The 12795-nt window shown below is 37.8% G+C and overlaps 1 protein-coding gene across 1 annotated transcript in view; it reads right to left on the reverse strand.

Annotated features, from left to right (window-relative positions):
* The window catches only part of tln1 (talin 1), a 213123-nt gene that overhangs the window by 108328 nt on the left and 92000 nt on the right, over positions 1-12795 (reverse strand). Inside the window, exons 13-17 of the mRNA XM_056466629.1 lie at positions 10389-10569; positions 10172-10285; positions 8080-8188; positions 4384-4592; positions 3664-3762 (exon numbers count right to left, since the gene is read on the reverse strand). Coding sequence (XP_056322604.1) covers positions 3664-3762; positions 4384-4592; positions 8080-8188; positions 10172-10285; positions 10389-10569 — 712 coding nt within the window. The remainder of the gene's footprint in view (positions 1-3663; positions 3763-4383; positions 4593-8079; positions 8189-10171; positions 10286-10388; positions 10570-12795) is intronic.

Raw genomic sequence — 12795 nt, forward strand, 5'->3', positions numbered from 1 at the left:
GTCTTTCGGATGAGACGTTAAACCGAGGTCCTGACTCTCTGTGGTCATTAAAAATCCCATGGCACTTCTAGTAAAGACGTAGGGGTGTAACCCCGGTGTCCTGGCCAAATTCCCCTCCATCGGCCCTTATACATCATGGCTCTATCACTGTCTCTCCACTCCACCTATAGCTGGTGTGTGGTGAGCGCACTGGAGTCGTTGTCCTGTGGCTACCGTCGCATCATCCAAGTGGATGCTGCACACTGGTGGTAGAGTGGGGAGTAGAGCTGAAGATCTTTGCCCGAACCCGACGGGACCCAATGGGTTCGGGCTTAATTTCTATCATTTTAGATGGGATCGGGCCGGGCTTGGGCTTGCGTGGTAAATGAACGGTCATGTGATGCATTTCAATTAGCGTGAGAAAGTAATCAAATCGTTTGTTACAACATTAAAATCCATCCCTACAAAAGTGAAACAAATGATGATGGAGAAGTCCAAAAGAGCGAATTTTGACTGCGGTCAGGCCAGCCGCCAGTTCAAAAAGAATGGTCATTCTAGCCGCTAAGGTATTTCGGCGGTCGCTCATACACTGCGTATTACAGAAGAGCACTAAACAGCAATGTACAGCAAGATGCCAGGGAAGATGACAAGGTCACTCGCTACATTGAAACCGCTGTCATGCAAAATGAAATGGATGTTCTTGGCTGGTGGAAGATGAACAAACAATACTACCCAAAACATGCTAAATTAGCCAGAACAGTATGCATCCCGGCCAGTAGCAGCAGCAGTGAAAGGGTGTTCAGTGCTGCTCAGTGAGCGCAGGACTAAGCTAAAGCCATTTACTGTGGATTCAATAATGCTCCTCAACAAAAACATGTATGGCTGTCGCCACTGGCTTGCATGGTTCAGGATCTGTAGAGCTGCGCATCGTTGGATTTGCCCTTCAATATTTGGACTCTCAGTAGTGATTATTAATCCACACTGAATTGAGCTCAACTGAACTGAACTACACTGTTCCTATTTACTGTGACCTTTTATGTGAAGCTGCTTTGACACAATCTACATTGTATAAGCGCTATACAAATAAAGGTGAATTGAATTGAATTGAATAGTCTAATCTTGGTGAGTAAAGGATTTTCAAATTATAACAATATATTAATCAAACCATAAAATCATAATGTAGTCAGAGTATATAGGTTAATGTTGGCATTATTCTTTTATTATTCTTTTATTATTCAACTTCACTTATTGCCAGATTGTGAAGAGAAGTGGCGAAACAAATCCCACAGAGCCTTTCTCTTAGTTTCGCCTTTCTCTTAATTTCGCCAAATACCCGTCATCATATATCATTTCTTTTAATTTAATTGGTTAAGAAAGACTTATTTTTATTGGTGCGTTGGCCAATTTAATGGCTAAGTGTATGTACCCAGGCCTATTTAGAGCGCTGAGATGTTATGATGTTACAGAGGACTTATTTTATTGCTTTTTATTTATTTCTCTTCCAAGTGGCCTATAGCTAGGCCCACACGATATCTGTGGGCGCAGAATTCTGCAGATTTTTAGTTCATCATTGATTCTGTATATTTACTTGTGTAAATGAGTGTACATTTAGATTTATTCAGTTTTTAAATTAATTTCAGTAATACTATTGACTAACATGAAAATATTTATACAATTTATGTGCAATACAGTTTGTAAAGTAATATTTTCTGTCTTTTAGTAGAGATATTAAATGAGAGACTTGTTTTGTTTATCAAATAAAGTGAATTTAATTGGATTAGCATTGTAAACATTAAATACAAGTTAAAAAAGTATTTTTATTTCATATATTAAGGTTTTAGTTGATACTCCCATAATCATTCCACATAAAGATTTTTAACAAAATTCTGAGCAGAAATATCAAAAGATGTCAGCAGATTCCATCAGGCCCTACCTATAGCCTACGTTTGTTATGAATAAATTATGTTAAAAGATGTATAAACAACTCATTCAAGAGCTGTGTGCATGTGCACATTTGAATATTGTCGGGTATAAACGGGTTCAGGCATTTAAAAAGCTGTCAATCAAAAACTGTACTTGTTGGGCTCGGGACGAATTCTGTCGCGCTCGGGCCCTATCTGGTCTAACTTTTTTGGCCCGATTACAGCTCTAGTGGGGAAATGTCACTTTGAGCTGTATAGAAGTGTGTTGCAAAATATCTAGTCAAATATTATTTACTGTCATCATAGCAAAGATAAAATAAATCAGTTATTAGAAATGAGTTATTAAAACTATTATGTTTAGAAATGTGTTGAAAAAATCTTCTCTCTGTTAAACAGAAATTGGGGAAAAAAAATAAACAAGGGGCTTAAATTCAGGGGGGCTAATAATTCTGACTTCAACTGTATTACATTTAAAAAAACGAAGTAAATCCAATGAACCGTTTGTTTTCAGTGTACAGGTGTGTATGCATTCTGAGAATGAACCTGACGTAATTAAAAGATGAATTTCCACCATGCAGAGAAGCAGCGCTGAGAATGACATGAAATGATTGAAGTGTAAAGTGACCCGTCACCACACCGCGATCGACAGGAAGACACACATGACAGATTACACGAGGTCATTATGGTCCAGTTCAAACGGTGATCATTAAAACACTGATTTGAGAATGATCACGGCTTCATCAGAGACGTTAGTATGATTGGCTGGTGAATATTAATGGCTCTTTCTATGTGTTGTTACCAGCATTTGACTATAGCCTGTCCGTCTGGAGTGTGTGAACGCTGCTGTACCTACAGACTGATGAGAACACAGGTTAATGTAACACAATCATGGCGGCAGTGTGTGTATCAGCTGTGTGTGTGTTTGTGTATCAGCACTGTGTATAGGTGTATCTGAAGTGTGTGTATAGGTTTATCTGTAGTGTGTCTTTCTGTGTGTGTGTGTGTGTGTGTGTGTGTGTGTATCAGCAGAGTGTATAAGTTTATCTGCAGCATGTGTGTGTGTGTGTGTGTGTGTGTGTGTGTGTGTGTGTGTGTGTTTGTGTGTGTGTGTGTGTGCATGTGTGTGTATCTATTAGCAGTGTGTATAGGTTTATCTGCAGTGTGTCTTTCTGTGTTTGTACATGTGTATCATGCCTCTATGTGTTCGTGTGTGTGTATCAGCAGTGTGTATAAGTTTATCTGCAGCATGTGTATGTGTGTGCGTGCGTGCGTGTATCTATTAGCAGTGTGTATAGGTTTATCTGCAGTGTGTCTTTCTGTGTGTGTGCATGTGTATCATGCCTCTGTGTGTGCGTGCATGCATGCATGCGTATCAGCACTGTGTATCGGTGTATCTGAAGTGTGTGTGTGTATCAGCACTGTGTATAGTAGGTGTATCTGAAGTGTGTGTGTGTATCAGCAGTGCGTCTCTGTGTGTGTGCGTGTATCAGCACTGTGTATAAGTTTATCTGCAGTGTGTCTTTCTGTGTGTGTGAATGTGTATCATGCCTGTGTGTTTGTGTGTGTGTGTGTATCAGCACTGTGTATAGGTGTATCTGAGGTGTGTGTGTGTTTATAAACAGTGTGCATCGGTGTATCTGCATTGTCTGTGCATGAGTGTATTAGCAGTGTTTACATCCACATATATCAGCATTGTGTGAGTGTGTGTGTGTGTGTGTGTGCACGTGTGTGCGCGTGTGTGCGCGTGTGTGCGAAGTCATACCTGGAAGTGTTGATCTGCATCGGACTCTCCGATCTGCTGCAGGAGTTCTCCGCTGGCCTGACCCACATTACCCGCTGCTTGCAGGAGGTTCTGTCGTGGCTGAAAACACACATACACAGTCATGTAATAATAATAAAGTGTGAGTCGATATTACAGCGCCATTCACATTTAAAGTAACACAAGAATATTCTTGTAGACACCAGTTATTCATTCATTCATTCATTTTCTTTTCGGCTTAGTACCTTTAATAATCTGGGGTTACCACAGCAGAATGAACCGCCAACTTAACCAGCATATATTTTATGCAGCGGATGCCCTTCCAGCTGCAACCCATCACTGGGAAACATCCATACACTACGGACAATTTTAGCCTACCCAATTCACCTGTACCGCATGTCTTTGGACTTGTGGGGGAAACCAGACCACCTGGAGAAAACCCACGCCAACAAAGGGAGAACATGCAAACTCTTTGAACGGTCTAGAACCAGCGAGACATCAGTTATTGCCAATGTTTTTATAGGCATGTTTGAAATTTTAAATGTATTTGAATTTATTGAAACATGCTCTCGGGCCCATATATGTTTGTGTGGGACCTCCGATTTGAACTCTTTAAGTTGTGCACATAAAGCAAGGATTGCATTGGTTACACATTTCCACCTCTATGAATCCAGTCTAGATATATGTGCTGTTACAGGCCTAGCAACAATTTACAATACAGACCTCAGTGCTGGACGGCTGAGCAGTCTTGAGCATGTCAGACACGGCACACGCCAAATTCTTTGCAGCACCCAGAAGCTGCTGGCCATTTCCACCCTCGTCCTCCATCAGCGCCGCCAGCAGTTTAACACCCTTGGACATCTCAGTCAGGTTGGAGGAGATGGTGGTGACGGCACAGCCCACAGCGGTGTAATCAGTCTCTGCCGGGTCACCTGAGAGACACGGGTTCAGTCAGAAACTACAGTTTAAAAAGTAGCGTTTTAGGTTTTAGCACATTTCTATGTGATGACCATAAAAGCTGCTTAAAGGTCCTGTGAAATTCAAATAAAAATGTTTAGACGTTTGTTTTAGTTAGTTTTAAAGAGCCCCTATTATGGGTTTTTGAAAATGAGCTTCCATGCAGTGTGAACACAGCTCTAAGTGAATGAAAACATCAAGCTGAGGTTTAAATCTAAAAGTCCCATCCTCTCTTCATTTTTCATTGAGTGAGATTTTCATTGACATTTTGTCAAACATCAAACAAATTTCAAAGCACCTCACACAGAAGACTCTTTACAGACACTTTAAAAGACTTTTATTTTAATTTTTTTTAGATATTTATAATAACAACAAAACATTACGCTTTTGTGAAATCAGTAAACCAGGGAGTCCTTTCTCTGTCTTCTGTCAACATGACTGGCAAACACTAAATCTCTGCAAACAATTACCTCACAGACTTGAGAAACAAAACCTTAAATGTGCACCTTTAAATGAGTCATCTCCTTTAGAAAACAAATGTTCTCTGGTTTAGTAATCCGTTGGTAAAGAACGCAATGCAGAATTCTCTGGTCAGAGCTCATTACCCGCTAATCAGTTCCCGCCTTCCACATTCAAACACAAAACACATGACACATTGAGTTATGAATGCCCACAAACGAACACAGTGGCTCTGGGTAGAAAAAAGTTCTGGGAGGCTCATTACGCAGCTCATTATGCAGGACTTTTTTTTCTCAGGTGTCAATCACTGCCTTAGAAGTGTAGTAATTCAGACCTTCTCACATAGAGCCTTTCTACTCAAAAAGTGACTTAAATTAATACAATGTTTTCTGAGAGCAAGTAAACAAGATTATTTTCACATAAATTTGAAGCAAAAATTCTAAGCTACAAGACCCAGTTCTCAAAAGTCTTGTGATATGGGAGTTATTTCAGTGACTTTGTGTGTGATATTGTGTATTTGGAGCAATGCAATGCGTTTAAGCGGTTTAACACTAGAACTTACGAATTATCTAACGAATAATTTTGACCGTTTTGAAATTTTGCAATTTAATACGTTTGTTAAAATGTAACTATAGTACTCTGACTTTCCCTTAATGATAGATGAATGATACAGCTTTGTGAATGTTTCATTTCATGTGTAAAGCCTTTTAATTATTTTTTTTCTATTTAAAGCAACATTCAGGGATGTGCTGAAGTTGCATGTGCTGTTTTTATTCAAACACACCTTCAGCTTTACCAAATTGACTTCGAATGAGGCATTTTCAAAAAGTTGAAATGGAACTTTTATAAAGTTTTCTTTTTGGTTTAAGACTTTAGTCTTTGAGACTTTACAGACTTTATGGGCCTTATCATACACCCGGCGCAATGCAATTGTTGTTGGTAATTTCAGCTCGACGCAAGAGTCATTTTGACGTTTTGCACAAGGCTGTTTAAATAGCAAATGCATTTGCACTTATATGTGCACCCATAGGCGTTGTGGTCTAAAAAAGGAGGCGTGTTAAGGCGCATTGCTGTTGCGTTGCTATTTTGAGGAACTAAAATAGACTGAGCATAAGACCAGCAGAAAGCAGGTCTAGAGTCCAGCGCAGAGCGCGTCAGTTGTGCGCCTTGCTTACACATTGCTTAATACACACAGAAAGTACAGCAATAAGCAAATATCTTTACAAATGAAAAATAATTAAAGGATTAAAATATTACAAAAATTATTATTTTCTACATAAATATAAAAACCCCTGACTTCATGCCTTCTTCATCTCGGGGGCTTTTTTAGTTCATTCATGACAATTTGCTTTTGTATAATGTTATTATTTTTGTAAGTATTATTTATTACACTTAAAAAGTCTGCCTTGTAAATAGCAAATGCGCTATGGCGCGACACAACTGACTCTTAAAGGGAATGGGAGATGAGACTCTGATTGGTTTATTCTCAAAACACACCTATAACTCATTAAGAGAATAAGCTCAACTCTGTTAGACCATGCGCCGCGGCACAAAGTGGATTTTAAAATAGCAAAAGTGGATTCGGACATGCCCTTAATGCTTTTGCGCCTTGCTCTTTGGACTTTACGCCTAGATTTTCAAAATAGAGCCCTATACAGTATGTGCACAAAACGTTTAAAACACTTCAAAGACAAAGGAAAACATGACTCCTTTAATGAAGCTTAAGCCTGGTTTATATTTTCACATCGACCGACGAATGACCGAATGACCGACTATTGATGCCAATAGGAAAATTTCGGCATTCTGTGTTGCTCTGCAATAACAGTTCTGAAACACTAGTAGTTAGTGGGGTTTCTATATCCCACTGTGTAGAAATTCATTGTAAGTGTTTTGAATTTAGTAGTAGTTCAAACTCGCAATCATGTTGAGAGAAACAGAAGGATCTGATGAACGCAGGAAACTTTGAATTGCTTCTCTCTATAATCCTTGCCAAAACTTGCAACCACTACCAAGATCTTACAGATCTAGTGCTCTGTGTGATTATAGTTAGTTTTTATAGTATCGGAAAGAGTATGTGACTGTATGAAACCTACGGCAGACCAAATTCCCTTTATGGCAAATAATTTCGCTCAGCATCCATCTTTGAAACGCAGCTCGGGCATTCTGTTTGAATGGGGAAACATCGAATTCTCCAAAATTGCTTGTCAGGCTTACAATTAAATTTCATATTAGGAATCACCAATTAGATTAAACAACATCTGTCTCTTTAGTTTCATTTCTAAACATTCCAATCACACAAAATCTGCAGAAACTCACGTCTGGACTGAGCCCCTCCCCCAGAGAACCATAAGTCTATAGCGTTCACGGATTGGCTCCTTCACTAGAAGGCGGGGTTTTGTTGACCATGTTGACCTTTACACTTTTCCCCATTTTCCCCATGAGTGACATGTCTTGTGATTTTAGTCTTTGGCCAGACTTAGCACTTAATGCAAAAGGTCATTGCAGTTAAAACATTAGCCAGAGAATGGCCACATTTGTTTGGTCATGTGATAAATTTTAGAAAATAGTTTTTCGCACCACTTTCATTTAAAATGGAGCTAAAATGCACAACATCTTTACATATTTTTATAAACAGCACATGCACGCAGTGTCAGCAGTTTACTAACAGTATAATGATGCCTGCGTTTGTTTTCCTCAGTAAATGAAGAACAAAAAAGTCCCAGCAGGCATCAAATCAAATTCCTGCTCAGGCTCTACTGAGTCCAACACAACATCTGGCAAGTTTCAAATGAAAATCATAGACAAACACAGTAGGTGGACAGAAAATCCTTTTCTCTCACTGAAGCTGCACATATTTTGCATACCAAGCACTCAATTACGCACAAATCACAGTGTAAAGTTACACCATGAATTGTATCTTCAGCAGAAAAAAGGTCTCCCCATATAAACCACCCGCAGTAAAGATGTGAACAGAGAGCCAATGAGATGTTGTGAGCGTCTCACCTGCAGTCAGATTGACCATGGAGGCGGTTCCCGCAGTGATGGCATCCACCTGAGAGTGAATCTCGTGTTTGGACTCATCCATTTTGTTCTTCCTCCAGGCTTGAGATGCCTGAAGAGGAAGGGACATAGGATTTTAGTTTATTTTACAAAATAAATACTTTTTTGCTGTTTTTTTTTCTTCTAAGTTTTCAAACTTTTAGGGTCAAAAACACATTGAAAGAGAAACCATTTTCAAACAATGTCAATCATGATTACAAAGGTTATTAAGCTTATGCGTGTTATAATTTGCCCTCTTAAAGTAACCTTGGAATCTTCTATTTTTTTTCTGGACTGTTCTAATGCTTAAATTAAATGTTTGTAAATAAATGTTACTATAGATAACTATGGTATCTATAGGGCCCTATAAAGACCTCAAATTTCATTCAACTTTCTCAACTTTCCTTGATTAAATTGTAAAGCTCAAACTAGAGCTAAATAATCTAAGAGCAATCTAATAAAATTTAGTCTAAAACTTTAACAACTTTATATTTGAATTAGGGGGGATGGGGGGGATGGCGGAGGTGTGTCGCGCGAACAGTGAAAAGGGTCGGGGAGTCGTGGAAGAAAGCAAAAGTGAACAGCGGATGGGGGAGAAGGGCAGTTGAGGAGGGGGATCAGTACAATGAGGTGCCGGATCATTGCACATAAAATTGAAAAAATTCACTATGATTCATGCTAAATGCACTCCGAACCAACAGATGGAGATAATGATACTTTTACGCTGAGTCCAATCTGGGAATTAAGCATTTTTGCAAGAAGGGCGGATTCTATGGATTTGTTTGATTCGTAGATAAGGCTATGCAGGCTATTTTAAAACGGATATTATATAAGAACTATTAATAACTGTAATTTTCCAAATGGAAAACAGGTTGGTTTGTTGGTTGTACACTAAATCATCAATAGCCTATTTGTTGAGATTATGACGCGGCTCCAGGCAGCACAGAGGCGATCAACATTAGCGCTGGTTTGTGTCAACTTGTCTGTGTCAAACTGTGACCAGAAATATCCTTCTTTCATTTTGCTTCTTTGGCAAAATACATCTGTAGACACGTGTGTTTGCATGTCCCGAGAGTTAACAAATATTTGTTGCACATTTGGGGGCCTTTTCTGTTGCAAAAACATGAGGCACACTTCACTGTCTTTTTTGTTGACAAGAAAAAAAGAAGCACGATGCTCTTTTATGTCACTAGGAAACGACTGAATCAGCTGACCCGTATGGTGCGCGAGTGTTGCAGTCAATGTTGTTACAAGTGTAATATTTATTAACATTATGATATTCGAGATTTGTAAAGTAATACAGCTCTGGATAACTTGAAACAGCGACCACAAGTCTCTCCTCCATCATTAAAAGTTCGCCGTAGTCGCCTTGACAACACAAACACTGCCGTCACCTCAATAGAAACCCCGCTTCTTTCATTTGATTGAAGAGTGAAAAAGACGCGACTGATGTAACAAGCTTTTTCCGCTCGAGCACACAGCATGCAACGGCAAAACGAGGCAAACAGGGTGCATAAGCAAGGCGTAAAACACTTGTGGCCGTTAGCAAACCATTCAAAAGATGTGCCTCTCAACGCAAAAAGCGCGTTCGCTGTGATCAGTCCCTTATGCAGCCAAACTTTAAAAGTATATAAAATAATTTTTAATCGTTTAACTGATATTTTGAGCATCCCTAATTTAAATAACAATTTTTATGAATTTTTTCATTGTGAATCAAAATAGTCTTACTGTCATAATCAAATATAATATTTTAATGTTAATTTGTTACAGTTAACGATATGCATCTCTGGCAATAGTTTTTATTATTATACTAAAGTAATTATCATTATATAGTATAATATTATTATACTATAATATTATAGTATTGATTCAGGTTTTATAATAGTAATAATAATAATAATAATAATAATAATAATAATAATAATAATAATAATAATAATAATAATAAAAGAGGAGCAAAAAACACATTTAATGTGTAAACTTTTTCCCCACTTTAATTTTCTAAACAAAAATGACACAAACAGAACGCAGTAAATTACATTTAAAAGCATCTCACCGAATCAGTCCCCAGTGGAGGCAGGGCATCAAACTCATCAAGAGAAGCCTGAACCGCCTGTACTGCCTGCATGCTGGAGTTAATGGTGCCAGTTAAAGCCTGCTGAGCTGAAGTCTGCAACACAAAACACAGACACCTCACTGTACAGCACAAACCTCACACATGGTAGTATTTTCTCCACTCAGTGTAGTTTCAGGTACTGTGGTGAATATCTGACCAGAGGGGGCATGTGTCCTCTGTGCATCTGTCCGCTGGTGATGTGCTGTTTGGCCTGTGGCATTGAGCCCATCTTCATGCTCTCTGGACCTCCAGCACCAGATCGGATGATTGCCGGTAGAGCGACAGAACCCGTCTCCACCTTACCCATCTTATTAAACTGCTGCTGAAGAACTGTTGACCTGAATTGGACATTACAGATTTCTTTCAGAACTGACACTTCATACAAACATTTACTGTGTTTAGTTCGATTTCTATTACAGTTAAAGTCAAAGTTATTAGCACTCCTGTGAATAGTAGATTTATTTAAGTTTTTTTTTACTTCCTAAATGATGTTTAACAGAGCAAGGAACTTTTCACAGTATTTCCTATAATATATTTTCTTCTGGAGAAAGTCTTATTTGTTTTTTGTTATAGCTAGAATAAAAGCAGTTCTTAATTTTTTACATTTTAAGGTCAATATTATTAGCCCCCTTTACTTGCACTTTAATATGAATACTAGTGTCTTGAAAAATATCACGGCAATGATAAAATAAATCATTTATTAGAAATGAGTTATTAAAACTATTATGTTTAGAAATGTGTTGAAAAATCGTCTTTCTGTTAAACAGAAATAGAGTGGAGGAACCATGACGTCAATTTGTATGCAAAAACCCGGAAGCGAGTTAGCATTTTAGTAGTTCCGGTTCCCTCGTCCCAGAGTCAATGAGTTTTTTCAATGGGATTTCAGTTAAATTGCTTAAGTAAGGTTCGTGGCAAAAAAACTTAAGATACTTTCATGGTTTACTCTACGACATAACACATCAGTTACATCTCACTCTTGATCTTTTCAATCTGCTAAGCTTCATTTTTCACATCGTCATTATTGGGTATAATGTGTAGAGTTTTGAGGAAATAAATGAGTTTAATCAACTTTGGAATAAGGCTGTAACATAACAAAAAAGTGGAAAAACTGAAGCGCTTTGAATACTTTCTGGATACACTGTGTGTATATATATATATATATATATATATATACACATTTTTTTTATTTATTTTTTTTATTTATTTATATATATACACATACAGGCTAGTTTCCTCCAAAACAGTGACAAAATGTGCATTAAGAAGATACAAAATCCAAAGTTTGCATTTTGTCATCAACGATTTTTTTAGGTCATCTCATACTTCAGTTTCTCATCAAATCTTCTGACCAATTAAAATCTCTCTATTGTAGTCTAACATGTCCTGCCCCCTTCAAGACATATCACTATATGCACTTGAGCTTAACCACTCTCATTGGTAGAGCTGTGATGAAAACGAAATGTTTTTGGCTGTTTTTTTAAGGGGAGGAGCTACTATCTGCCACACCCTAGTTTCATCTTTTAGTTCAAATTACATCACCCATCAAACAAAAATGCTCATTTCAAACAAACAGCTTTAAATAATTCTTACATTAAATCACATTTAACTGCATGACAGACTTTTAAATAACGAGCTGTTTTGTTAAATAAATGTGAAATATTCTGTTTCAAATAATGTCTTATTCCTATCTGCATTACCAAAAATAAAATAGTAGTGTAATTAAAACTGTTTAGTAAATTTTTATTGCTTGCAGACTTTAATACTCCACAGAGACAGAACACATTTAGGCCACACCCATATTGGGTGGGGTTTGGGTCAAACTAACCCTCTTCATTGACTTTGAATTGAAGGAAGCCGCCAACTTGTCATTTCTGACTTGTAAGAAAAAAAAAGAAATCTTAAAGCTGCCAAGTGACAAGGCGTACAGTTAAAAAAAAACAGAACTAAAACCCAGAACTAAGCTGTCAACTTATTAAAAAGTGTGTTTTTAAGTCAACTAGAGCACAGTGTGTCATTAGAGAACTGACTATAGGCTCGCTGCAGAGAAAAGTAATCAGCATCAGGAAACATTCATAATTTTTAACTATGTAAAAGGTTTATTTCAGCGCCTTATGTGAACCTGAGACGAGGAGATACATAGAGAAACTGATTGATATCAGTTTATTCAATTCAATTCAATTCACCTTTATTTGTATAGCGCTTATACAATGTAGATTGTGTCAAAGCAGCTTCACATAAAAGGTCACAGTAAATAGGAACAGTGTAGTTCAGTTTGTAGTGTTTAAGTTCAGTTCAGTTGAGCTCAGTTCAGTGTGGTTTAATAATCACTACTGAGAGTCCAAATATTGAAGGGCAAATCCAACGATGCGCAGCTCTACAGATCCTGAACCATGCAAGCCAGTGGCGACAGCGGAGAGGGAAAAAAAAAAAAAAAAAAAACTTCACTAATGGCGGAAGTGAAGAAAAAAAACCTTGAGAGAAACCAGTTTATATACATATATATATGTATATATATATTTATATACTGTTTCTAATTAGTCTCCTGTTTTCGTTACTGCAGACTA

Source organism: Danio aesculapii, chromosome 10 (assembly GCF_903798145.1).
Source record: "Danio aesculapii chromosome 10, fDanAes4.1, whole genome shotgun sequence".
Lineage (NCBI taxonomy): Eukaryota > Metazoa > Chordata > Actinopteri > Cypriniformes > Danionidae > Danio > Danio aesculapii.